The 13,849-nt window shown below is 36.1% G+C and overlaps 1 protein-coding gene across 10 annotated transcripts in view; it reads left to right on the plus strand.

The window, feature by feature from the left end:
- LOC135101564 (poly(A) polymerase type 3-like) overlaps window positions 1-13,849 on the plus strand; it is a 76,465-nt gene that overhangs the window by 26,558 nt on the left and 36,058 nt on the right. For all 10 annotated transcript variants that reach the window (XR_010269303.1, XR_010269302.1, XM_064005682.1 and 7 more), the window contains exons 8-9: window positions 7,272-7,543; window positions 11,971-12,218. Coding sequence is in view for 8 of the 10 variants with exons in the window: in XM_064005682.1 (XP_063861752.1) it covers window positions 7,272-7,543; window positions 11,971-12,218 (520 nt within the window). In the remaining 2 variants the exon portion in view is untranslated. The remainder of the gene's footprint in view (window positions 1-7,271; window positions 7,544-11,970; window positions 12,219-13,849) is intronic.

Genomic DNA, 13,849 nt, shown 5'->3' on the forward strand with positions numbered 1-13,849 from the left:
GAATATGGTCATTTAAGATGTGTTTTGCTGTCTAAGTGAGTGGCTATTGTGGCAGGCGGCGACAGCAGTGAGTCACCGTCACCTCCACATCATTGTAAACAAAGTAACAGTAAGGGTTTGAAACTTTTGGTGATATTTTCCTGTTTCACTGCTTAGCCATATTAACCCTGGAGACTTAGCTGATTCAGTAATTATGAATTGCTGCAAGTGGAGTGAGTTGATTGAGGCAAGTTACCAGTGCTCTGTAAGAGGATGGCATTGGTGATGGTGGCGGTGCAGACACATTCACCTACCTGCCTTGCATGCATACATATGTCTGCATAGAGCAGAGGCACTACCAGTAACACAAATTCACTCATCACTTTGAGTAAACAAAATGTAGACACTACTGAGTTTACTGTGAGAAGGTAAGCTGTGAGCATTTTGACTGGCTACAAAAGGCTCATAAGGAAACTCACTGATATTCAAATCTTTAATTTGCTATTATCTATTGACTATCCTTAGATATTTAAAACCATGCAGATGTCAAGGGACAATTACACTATACTTAAAGTACACAATTGATTCTAGGAGCTCATTTGTTATGCCATTCATATTCTGAAATAAAAGTACAGTAAGATCATGAGTAACACATTAATTTTTTGGATGAATTAATTTGTGCCATTTGATAAATATAATCTTTGAGAAAAAGATAATTTAGTGGATGGTTAAGCTTAAATTCAGATGATGATGTTATGCAGGGCAACAAATAGTTAAATGTCATATGTAAACACACATGTAGATATACATTTCTTGCTTTTCTGCCATGTGTTTGAACTTTATGCAATATTTAAAGTAAAAATGAATACTCTTAGGTAACAGACTCAGAGTAGCTTTGTTAATTTGTGTGCATAGTTAAAAATTGTAAATAAAAAGTTAGCTTTTTAGTCTTTTGCAAGAAGAAAGTTTCCTCCTGTCCTGCTTTCTTAAGGTTAATTTTTCTCTACAAATCTCCTCAAAGAGGAAATTATTTATAAATATTCGTAGAAGTGATTGCTGGGGAAAAAAATTGGCATTGTTATGCTGTAAAACTGATATCAGGTATTGTTAGTAAACACCTGAGGATCAGGTGATGTAACCTATATATTAGTCTAGTTATGAAGACAGCAATTTATTGTGATATTTCACATTTACATTTCCTTACCAGCAGACCATTGGTTAACTGGCATAATCATGATACAACACAGTGGAGACTACAGGTGCAGCCCCTGTATCAGCATTTCTACACTTTGTATCCAGCATCTTATTCAGCATCATCATAACAATGTCACCTTTTTCTTTTTAGTATTATACATAACCATGAGTATCATTAATAACAGTTTTTCTACTCTGTGGACTTTTGCTCAACAAAGATATCCCAAACCTCCTTAGCCACATACCACTAGCTATTCTGCATTCGCTACCCAACCTCTCATTTGGTAATAAGGCTTTATTAGATTCAAAGTGATTTTTGAATTTCTTAGAAAAAAACAAAAAAAACAAAAACAAAAGGCTAATATGATAATTTTATGCATAGTAAAACTAGAAAGTTACCAAAAGAGTGGAAGAAGGTGGATATATGTTATGGCTTATAAGACACATTGTTTTTTTCCCCAGAAAATATCCTGAAAAATATCCATGCGTCTTTGAAGACACATAGTAGGAGGTTAGCTTAGGTAGGTATTCAATTCAGCCTCTTATATGATATCTCAGTACTTACCTGTCACAACCATTTTGAATACCATAAGAGAAATATTTTTGAGTATACAGCAGAACCATGTTTGAGTATACAGCAGAACCTCAATTCTCAAAATGAATTTGTTCCTGAATGCTGTTCGAAATCCGAAATATTTGGAAACCGAAACTGTTTTCCCCATAGGAATCAATCTAAAATGGATTAATCTGATCCCAGACACCCATCCACCCTGTCTTGGCGGCTTATGACAGATGCTCCCACGGCCAAGATGGCTGCTCCATATCTGCTCAAATTATTTATCCAGAAAGAGTGTATTGAATGAACTTAGTGACAGAACTCATCAGAAGATATTGTTTAGACCATGTAGGTATTCTCTTTGTCACTGATCTAGTGTGGGAAACCTTACAGAGTGACACAAAGAGGAGTGACCCACTTACTGTCAAACTGAGGGTGATCAAGACACTTTGACATCTTGCTGCTGAGAAAAGGTACTGGTGTAGTACTGATCAAGAGAGCCACCACAGGTGGCTTGGGATTATTCCTGAGTGCCGAAAACTGTTCGTTTACATTGAGGCTCTTCATTGGGATCACACTGAAATTATTTCAAAGATTAATTACTGTCTTACCCACTGTCCCTTCTTCAAATACATAAAAATAAAGAAAATATAGAAACTATAGATTAGTGGCAGATTTTGCTTTGTCTTTTAGTATCTGAAATCAAGTAACTTTATTCAAGAACCAAATTATGGTATGGCAACCAAATCAATTATGAGTTCAAAATTTTGTAAAAAAATTGATTTGTTGAAAAACGGAGGCATTCGGTAACCAAGGTTCCACTGTATTAAAGTATAAATTGTATTACTGGTAATACATTCAAGGTATTTATTTCATTGTTGTGGTATATCACTATCTCAGCTGTTTGGTGCTCACTGACAAAAACACTTCAGATGGTTTGGTAGTTTGGGGATCATATACCACTGATATGAGCTAGAGCCATGAAACAGACAGCCTATATCATCTGCCATCCAAGATGTTTGTGTGTTAGCTTGGCAAAAGTTGAGATAGAATAACAATATATTAACTCCCACATTGTAAATGTTGTGGCCAATGTGTGTTTCTTAGGCTAGATATAGCACTGGTTACAGCTCATGAGCCTGCAACTCCATCTTCTCTTCTCCATCTGCTCTCACTGTTCTCCCCACATCTCCAAAGAAATACTACTCCACTGTGCCCTAAAAGTTCCTAAAATGTTGATGAATCTGGTTATGTTTACACAACCTTGCATCAGGATGAGGGCAAATTACCTCTTGTCTGTAATTTTTGCTGTATGTAGCTGGATAACAGCCATCTTGTATCTTCATCAAGATAACAGTCTAACAGACCATGTTAATTTTATATTTTAGCATTATTTTGATTTATAATCATTTAAATGTCTTTAAATGAGCTTTAATGAAAATAATGGCTGATGAACAATGTTGAATGAAGATAATGACTACATATATCGGGCAGAAGTTTTGATGTTTTTTATTTATTTATTTTTCTTTATTTAATTTTTCTTTCTTTCTTTCTTTCTTTCTTTCTTTCTTTCTTTCTTTCTTTCTTTATTTATTTATTTATTTACCCCTTCTAAAATCAGTGTGCATCTTTCAAGATGCAGTGTCTTGTAAACCACAAAATACTGTTGCACTGATCTATAAACATAAAAAGAAGGAGGAGTCTCTGAATTATAGACCAAGATCTGTGACTAACATAGTATGTAAAATTTATGGGAAAAGTAATTGATAAAACAGTGGGCAGAATACTTGAGAAATGAAGAAATAATAATGGATAAACAGTGGACTTTGGAGAAAAATATCATGTGTATATGAGGTTGTGAACAGAGGAGTCCAACAAAGAAGACAGAGTAACTGAATAAGCAGAAGGATTAGAGGTTAGGAATATGCACTACATTCGTGATCTTTTTCTAACCTCTGATCCTTTTGCTTATTCTGTCACTGTGTCTGATCCATTTGGCTCATCCATTTAGAACTGCAAATCTATATCTTGTTCTATTCCCCCAATTGTTCCTCACGATCTTCCAAAGCAGATTTGCATCTGGCATTTTCCCTGTGCTAATTGGAGGGACCTGAGGAGGTATTATATAGATTTTCCATGGAATGACAACTACTTTTGTGTTAAAGATCCATCTTTTTGTGCAGAATGCATAATGGAAGCGATTGTGTCTGGTATGGAGACATATTTCTCAATCTTTCTCTTGCCTGAAACCTCCCAGACCTTGGTTTAACTCACCCCACAAATGGTACCTATGCTTCCATCTCTTGAAACTCATGCACTTTATACATTTCTGCCCACATCTTTTCCTTAACCCATCAGGAATAAAACTGTACAAGCCAGAAAGCCACAGAACACTTGCCTCCTTATCTTTCTAAAATTTCTGATTGGGGTAAAGCAAACTTGGTGTTGTTCAATGCCTCAAAAACCAAAATCCTCCTCAACTCAGCACAACCTTCCAAATAATTTTTTTTTTTTCAGTGACACTCAATTGTTCCCCTCTTCAACATTTAACATCTTCAGTTCATCCTTTGCTAGAAATCTAAATTTGAAACTTCACATCTCATCTCTTGTCAAAAATAGCTTCCATAAACTTAGGCATTCTGCTGGTGTTCCTCATCTCCCAGCAGCTAACTCTGTACAGGGCCTCATCTGCCCATGTATGGAGTATGCTCATACTGTTCTGGACAGAGTGGAATCAAAAGCATTTCATCTCTTCAACTCTTCTTTGACTGTCTTCAGCTTCTCTCTGTTTGCCATAATGTTGCATCTCTTGGTATCTTTAATTGTTTCTTTTGCACTATCTGCTCTTCTGAACTTGCTAACTGCATGCTTCTTGTGGCCATATGGCACAAGGCTTTCTACTTTCTCATCTCTATTCTATCCAACTCTTTAAGTGCAAAAGTTAACTAGTATTTGCAGTTATTCATTCCCTTTACTGGTCAACTCTAGAACTCCCTGCCTGCTTCTGTATTTCTTCCTACCCTTGACTTGATTGGTTTCAAGTGGCAGGTTTCAAGACTGCTGAAATTTTGATGCTCCTTTTTTTCTTTTTTTTAATACTCCAAAAGGACTAGCACCTTTAGTGTGCCTTTTTCTTTTTCATAACTTTTGTTGCCCTAGGCTAGTATCCCTGCTTCATAAAAGAAAACAAAAGCAAAACTGACAAACCTTTCATTCAGTAATGACATGTAAAAAAAAATAGGTAGATGGATGGATAGATTTTGTGCATTTTAGTTTGAAGAAGGTACTTAATATGGCTGCTCAAGAGAGGCAGCATTGGAAATTAGAAAATGTAGAACTCATCTGAAGAGGTAGAAACCTGGATGGAAAGCTATCAGAAAGGAAGAATAATGAGATCAGAGGTTAAAGATGAAAAATGAGAATGGAGAAGAAAGGAAGTGTATTGGTGTTGAATCTGATACTCTTCTTGATTTATATCATGATATGGCAGAACAAGTAAAAACTGTACAACTATCTTTGCTGGTAATGCAAAATTGTTGAAAGGAGTAATCCATAATGATAGTGAATAAGATCTACAAGTGGAACAAGAAATGAGAAGTGAAATTCTGTGTGTATGTCATTTAAAGGAAATGGGAAAGGATGAAAATAGAGAACTTACAATAAGAAATGAATAAATAATAGTCACAAAAACAAAAAAAAACCTGGGAGTGATAAAGAAACCTACAACCAGAATAGCACATAGGGAGGATATTTTAAGGCATTTTGAGGAATATTTTGAGCTAATCTAGAAAGAAGAGTAAGAAAAGGAAATGCAATAAACATAAATAATATGTATTTCATCTCCATCAAGTTAATAGTTCTTCCATCCTGTTCCTTTGTCTGAGTATGAAACTATTCTCCTGATATAGGTACACAAACTTTGAATAAAAAAAAAAAAAACACATTTTTTCATGGAAGTTGTCTGCACATGGAAGCCTTCACTTACTACCAAACAGTGTTAGTGAGGACTCATTTTATCATAAATGTGTTTACAAAAAAGCTAATTAGCTCCTTGAATTAGGAGTTGATGTATATGTGATAGCTTTTTTGCCAGTATGGTATTGTACCACTACCACCACCAGAAAAACTATTCACTCAGACCATAAAACACATCTTAACCTGTGCAATGCCAGCCATTTTGATTCTGGATCAGTCTGTTATGCTGGCTGATTTTTTTGTATTGTTTTATGTGCTCAAAATTCTAAATAATGCAAAGATAATGGAAAAAAAAATATACAAAAACTAGTTTAACAAGTGGAAAATTTTTTGAAACTCATTATAAGTTGCATTGCATAGGTGCTTATAATGTGACATAGCAGTGCCATAGGTGCAAAGGGTGCTTGCAGATTTTGGCCATCACATATGTTTATGAATGATGATGTAGCACATTGGTATTGGCTTCTATACTATCTCAGCACTCCACCAATATGCATTTTGTTTGTAGGCTACTCATATGTTTGTGAACATAAGAGCTTAAAAAAAATAAGGGAAGTCATTGGGTCTACATGTGGCAGCCTTTGTATAAAACACACCTACCTATTTCTACCTATCATCCCCAATCCTTGAATTCACCTTATCTTTTTTCAAAGCTCCATAATAACTCAACAGTAGTAAGTGAATTACCGAGTCTATTCATTCACCTACTACTCTATTTGAGAAAAAGCTAATTTCTATCTGTTTTTTTTCAAATCTGTATCAAACTTGAACTTACTATTTCTTGTCCTATCTTGATTAATGATCTTAAGGATTTTGTTTGTGCCATCCTTGTTATATCATTTTAAGACTGGTTTCATATTCCCTCTTAATCTATACTTCTCTAAGGAATGTAACTGGAGAAGGACATTTCTTGATGGAGTGAAGTGTCAGAGAGATATATTGATAAATTATGCCATAGACATTTATTGAGACTGCTCAAACAAAAGCTGTCACCTCCAGGACTAGATAGAGGCCCCTCTCCTCCAATAGTCACTTCCTTCCTGCAAGATGGCCAGTGACAGCTGGCAGAATTAAGTCAGTTCTCCTAGGTACATGCATAACCAGAAAGGCTGTTAAAGATCTAACAAAGTGAAAGCTGAAAAAAAGGACATTTTTGTATGGCTGTAATGTAATTCCACGAATTTGTCTTTTTCCATTATTAACAGTAACTAAATTGTCAGTATAAGTGAACTAAAAATTAGCATTAGTATAATGCTAATGGACAATCTATTATTTTTGTCTCTTATCTAAAATGTGAGCAACTCTTCAAATGAAACCAAAAAAGAATAACAAGAGAATTCTTCCATGAGGCAGGCATTTGATAACACATTTCATAATTTACACTGCTTGGACACAAATTGACATTATTATTCCATGTGATACAGACATTAAAGTGGATTAATCAGAACTCAAACTTTTGAGTTTCTAAGGGCAAAATTTGAGTTGGAAGTAGGATTGGGTAAAGTATTTTGATTCAGTTAATAGTGACTAGTAGTTTAATTCATGTAATCCTTTCTCTTTTTTTCAGACATTACTTGGTGGTGATTGCTGTAGCTCGCACACCAGAAGACCACCTTGAGTGGTATGGTCTAGTTGAGTCCAAAATTAGGCACTTGATCTTAAGCCTGGAGCACAACACAGCAATAAAGACAGTTCACATCAACCCTGCAACTTTTAGCTGTCGGGTGGAAGAATACTTGGGAAAACCCCATTCTTCTTGGTTCTTGGGAGTAGATTTTAACAAATCAGAAAATGTGAACATTGACTTAACCAATGATATAAATATTTTTGTCGAAGTAGGTAAGTTATTTTAAAGGTTTTATATCAGAACTTTAATGCAGTCTTTTAAGAAAGATTAGTATTTTTATATCTTCAGTGTATACTGTGTGGGTAGAAACTATGGTTTGTGAGGAAATTTCTAAGAAATTTTGTAATGCATGCATTGTGGAGCTGTATATCAAACTTTGATAGAAAACTGAGAGGAATGTTTTTGCCATTCATGTAAATATGAAGAATATATCCTTTGGGAGTAATCTTTATTTTTTATGTGAAATTATGGGATATTTTTTTATTATTATTATCTTGGTATTGTTATTATACATGGTTATAGTGTTAAGTAATCATACTGAAGCTTTTTTTATCAAAAAATGTCTAAGAATGGCATAACATTCTTGTCAAGAAATGTGCTATCATTTATTATAAGGAAGAATTATTCAAATTCATTTTCCTCCCCTAAAAATATATACAACTGTCACAGGAATTGGTAGTTTTGTTTTGATGATTTCGTTTTTGTTACAGTAAAACTATTAATCTGCTTACTTATATTATAGTTAATGCAGTTGTCCATATTTCGTTTATTGGATGTAGTGGAATGTAATCTAAAAGAAGTGTACTATGTCATAGTTGAGTCGGGTAGGAAAGTAACAAGAGCATGGTAGCTTGAGATGTTGGTAATATACTGTAAGGTATTTCTTTCTTTTCTCCTTTTCTTCCTCCAGACATGTGAAATAGGAGACTGGGGATATTTATGATGGTTCTTCAAGATCATCTCTGTATGACTTTAGAGAGGGAGAGAGAGAGAGAGAGAGAGAGAGAGAGAGAGAGAGAGAGAGAGAGAGAGAGAGAGAGAGAGAGAGAGAGAGAATGGGTAAATTCTATGCAAGTATAGTATGGTTGCCTGCTTTGAGAGAATACTTTTGAGACTTTGCAGCAATAATTATATTTTTTTTTAAATGCAAATGATGAAAATGGAATTAGGTGAGGTAGTTAACAATTTACCTAATTTTGTCAGTTTATCTGCATATCTGTACAGATCATTCTCTTTCTGCACATTGTGCATCAAGAACAAGGTGCACAAACAAATGAGCAATATCAGTCAGTTCTATTAATAATGTACAAGAAACACTTGGAGTTTTAATTGGGGTGGAAAGCTATTTTTGTTGCAGTAAGAAGTTAGGCTAGATATGTACTTTTTTTTTATTTAAAAATTATATTTTTTGTCTTATTTATGCTTCAGGGTATGAAATGGACCATTTATGAGCTCATAGTGGAAGCATTCATGCATAGCCAAGCTATCACTTTACCTACTCTCTACCAATTTTTTCTGCAGAAACACTTATTCTTTGCTTGTTTACATATATGCAGTAGATACCATTATTTCCCCTGTTGTTCTCTCTTGCATTAATGAATCAAAAGGCCTTTTTCCAACATCTTCCATCTTCTCAATAAGAACTCCATCCTCTCTTCAATCTCATATTCCCATGCTTATATCCCAGTTCTCTTATTTTCTGAAATAACTTCTTATTTTCAATTAACTTTTCACACTGCTTCCTGCCAAACTCATCTACTCTCCATTCACTTTCTCATCAGTTTTGTCATTTTCTTAGTAAAAGACATAAACTCTATTCTCATTTTTATTTGATCTCTCTCTCTCTCTCTCTCTCTCTCTCTCTCTCTCTCTCTCTCTCTCTCTCTCTCTCTCTCTCTCTCTCTCTCTCTCTCTCTCTCTCTCTCTCTCTCTCTCTCTCTCTCTCTCTCTCTCTCTCTCTCTCTCCCCCTCCCTCCCTCCCTCCCTCTCTCTCTCTCTCTCTCTCTCTCTCTCTCTCTCTCTCTCTCTCTCTCTCTCTCTCTCTCTCTCTCTCTCTCTCTCTCTCTCTCTCTCTCTCTCTCTCTCTCTCTCTCTCTCTCTCTCTCTCTCTCTCTCTCTCTCTCTCTCTCTCTCTCTCTCTCTCTCTCAGTATTTCCTCATTTGCTTTCCTCCATTCCTTTATGGTCTCTTTAATCTCAGCTGCCCATCATTCACTTTCCATATTCCCACCCCCAGGCTTTCTCCATGCCAACACCTCTGGTGCTACTGCAGTCAGTATACCATAGAATACATTAAATGCCCTTACCCTTGACTCCTCCCCTGATTCCTGCCATATTCACTCTCAGTTTTTCACATACCTTTTCTCTCATATTCCTTTTTATTTATTTATTTTTATTTATTTTATTTTATTTTTTTTATGTAGGAAGGACACTGGCCAAGGACAACAAAAATCCAATAAAAAAATATGCCCACTGAAATGCCAGTCCCATAAAGGGGTCAAAGCAGTGGTCAAAAATTGATGAATAAGTGTCTTGAAACCTCGCTCTTGAAGGAATTCAAGTCATAGGAAGGTGGAAATACAGAAGCAGGCAGGGAGTTCCAGAGTTTACCAGAGAAAGGGATGAATGATTGAGAATACTGGTTAACTCTTGCGTTAGAGAGGTGGACAGAATAGGGGTGAGAGAAAGAAGAAAGTCTTGTGCAGCGAGGCCACGGAAGGAGGGGAGGCATGCAATTAGCAAGATCAGAAGATTAGTTAGCATGAAAATAGCGGTACAAGACAGCTAGATATGCAACATTGCAGCGGTGAAAGAGAGGCTGAAGACAGTCAGTTAGAGGAGAGGAGTTGATGAGACGAAAAGCTTTTGATTCCACCCTGTCTAGAAGAGCAGTATGAGTGGAACCCCCCCAGACATGTGAAGCATACTCCTTACATGGACAGATAAGGCCCTTGTACAGAGTTAGCAGCGGGGGGGGGTTGAAAAAACTGGCGGAGACGTCTCAGAACGCCTAACTTCATAGAAACTGTTTTAGCTAGAGATGAGATGTGAAGTTTCCAGTTCAGATTATAAGTATAAGACTGACCGAGAATGTTCAGTGTAGAAGAGGGGGACAGTTGAGTGTCATTGAAGAAGAGGGGATAGTTGTCTGGAAGGTTGTGTTGAGTTGATAGTTGGAGGAATTGAGTTTTTGAGGCATTGAACAATACCAAGTTTGCTCTGCCCCAATCAGAAATTTTAGAAAGATCAGAAGTCAAGCATTCTGTGGCTTCCCTGCATGAAATGTTTACCTCCTGAAGGGTTGGACGTCAATGAAAGGACGTGGAAAAGTGCAGGGTGGCATCATCAGCGTAGGAGTGGATAGGACAAGAAGTTTGGTTTAGAAGATCATTAATGAATAATAAGAAGAGAGTGGGTGACAGGATAGAACCCTGAGGAACACCACTGTTAATAGATTTAGGAGAAGAACAGTGACCGTCTACCACAGCAGCAGCACCTTCCTGCCCAGTCTTTCACTTACCAGTACTATCTTTCATTACCCCAACCATACTCCTATCTCATTTTCCTCTAACTAGTGATCTGAGCCATCAAACATCCCACTCATTACCTGGACATTCATCACATTCTTTTTATCAGTAACCAGGATAGAACAAGAAATAATGGGTTCAAGCTTGAAAAATTATTTAGGTTTAAAAAAGAGATAGGAAGAAATTGGTTCTCAAATAGAGTGGTAGATGAATGGAACAGACTTAGTAATCAAGTTATTAGTTTTAAGTCATTAGGGAACTGTAAGAGAAGATTAGACAGATTTATGGATGGGGATGATAGGTGGAAATAGGTAGGTATGATTCATACAGGGACTGCCACGTGCAAGCCTGGTGGCTTCTTGCAGCTTCCCTTATTTCTTATGTTCTTATGTATATTCTTATATATGCTAGGAAGATCTGGAAACATATGTTGTGGATTGGCCCAGAAAAGGATGTATGAAGCTGTCTGCTTTCCAACACTGTCAATAAATGAGTGCCAAATGTTTGTTACAAACTCAACAAATCAGCTGGATGCCAAGAGCACAGCTATGAGTGCAGTTACCTAGCTAAAAAGTGGTGGTAATAATTGTGTTGGGGGAAGGAAGGACCGAATGAATTAAAGAGATTGATATGGAAGTGCTTCTATCTCCTGAAGACTGAGGCTAGGAATCTTTCAAATCTATCCATCTTATTTTTCATATCCCTTATCAGCTGAGTTCAGTGCAGAGCCTGAAAAATATACACTGTATTTCATGGCATTAAAACAGTGCAGATGCATGCATGGTTAATATATAAACAGGCAGGGAGCATTACTATGCCTGATTCTGAAAGGTTACAAATTCCAGTTTGGTGTGATTTTATGGAAGTTACTTCATGGGAAAAGATTAAGACTTGAACTTTTGAGTAGGTTCACACATGTTTTGGAAGTGAGGAAAGTAAATGTAGTCATGGAAAGATCTATGATGAAATTAGTGTGGTAGTACTTTTTCTTAATATAAATGCACAGGAAATGGAAGACACTTATTTTAATATATGTATTATGAGAATACATATTTGCACAGAATAACAGTCTGATTTAATTTTTAATGTATTAATATTCTTGTTTTATTACAGTGTACAAACAGAGCACCTACAACAAGGCTTACAAGGATGGAATGGAAGTAAATTGCAAATACGTCAAGCGGAAACAGCTAACAAACTACCTATCTTTGGAAGACCTAGAAAAATATAAACCTAAGGCAGAGAATCAGCCACGTCACATAGGACAGAAGAGGAAATCAGATCCCATAGCACCAGACTCCCCAAGCAGAGAGAGTCCAGAGCCTACAAAGAAACCTAAAATTGACTCTGATCTACCTCAGGTGCCATATTTGTTCTATTTTTTCTTATTTTAGTGTATTTGGTAATAATAACTGAAAGATTTTGTTTTACTTCATGTTTGAAATTTTATTTTGGCTCATTGTATATGCTTAAAGAATTCCCTTTGGAAATGTAAAAAGTAAAAAGTTTCAAAAGAAGCTTTTTTATAGAATATTGGTGCTTTAGTAACTGTAACTTAGTGCATTTTATATTGTGTATATGGCATTTAGATGTATTGGAGATGTGGAGGGGTTAGAGGAAGAAATGGAGTATTTGAATTTTTATCATGTATGAGAAGATGTAAGGACAGAAAAAAAAAGGGACTGACATAAGGATAGATCCATTGAATGAGTAGAGGAATTTTCTTACTTTTGGGGAGAAAGAATAGAGGAAGTGAATAAGTTGAACTATCAAGAAACAGTGCTAGATAAACATGGTAAGATGGATGGAGAACTAAAAGAAAGGATTGTGAAAAATAAGTGTGTCATACTATTACTTACAAGAATAACAAAATTGAGACATGGGTTTATGGATGTGTAGAAAGGTTTAACCCTTAAACAGTGGGTGAGTGGTACAGGATCCTCATCTTAGAACAGGGTTTTTGAAAACAATTACCTATTCTTAGTCATATTTCCTCTATTACTTAACCTGGAATTATGAAAGAAATACCATAAAAGTGCCTATCCTCCATTGCAATACATTATTGTCTGAATCAGTGGTGTTTTAGTTTAGCCTAGAGTAGAGATAGAATAACAATACATGAACTCCCATCCTGCAAGGGTTTATTATGCTGGATACAGCACTGGGTATAGCTCACATGTCCAGAGCTCTATCTTGTCTTGCAACATCTACTCAAAAGGAATATTTTTCCGCAATGCTTGAATAGTTCCTGCCTGCTTCTGTATTTCCACCTTATGATGAACTCTTTCAAGTGGGGGTTTCAAGACACTTATCCTTCAATTTTTGACTACCGCTTCAGACCCTATTTGGGAACTGGCATCTCAGTGTTTTTTTTTTTTTCTTGATGTCCCTCAAAAAGTTCCATGTTGAACAACTTAGAAGTGAATGAAATTAGCTTATATTTACACTAAGCCTTTCAATGGGATGTGGGCAAATCATCCCCATTGATCATCCTTACTGTGTATGTATTGACAGAGGGAAGAGTATTAAGGAGCAGCTTTGTAAGTGTTGCCAGATCATGTTCAAAACATTTTCCCCCGTACCTCAGTTTGATTTAAGGCAGAAAATTGTATGATGCCCTTAGCCATGCACCACTGCATCACCTGTCACTAGAAGGTTAAAGAATATTCTTTTGCTAGCATAAATGTATGGATGTGGAATGGGCCACAACAGTCAGGAGTGTGTGCTGTGGAAACGAACTATCTAAGAGTAATGTGTGGAATGACAAGATGGGAGCAATGAAAGTGTGTATGAGACATGTGAATGCCTGTGCTAATATTATGAATTATGAATGGTGGAATGAGTGAAAAAATATGATGGGATAGTATGGCTATATTGAGATGGTTAAGACTGAAGAGTTTATAAAAAAAGTATATGTAAGTGAAATTGAAAGTTCAAATAGGAAAAGAAGGCCACTTGGAAGATGTAAGGATAAGGTAAAAAAGTACATATA

The sequence above is a fragment of the Scylla paramamosain genome, chromosome 6 (assembly GCF_035594125.1).
Source record: "Scylla paramamosain isolate STU-SP2022 chromosome 6, ASM3559412v1, whole genome shotgun sequence".
In the NCBI taxonomy this organism is placed as follows: Eukaryota; Metazoa; Arthropoda; class Malacostraca; order Decapoda; family Portunidae; genus Scylla; species Scylla paramamosain.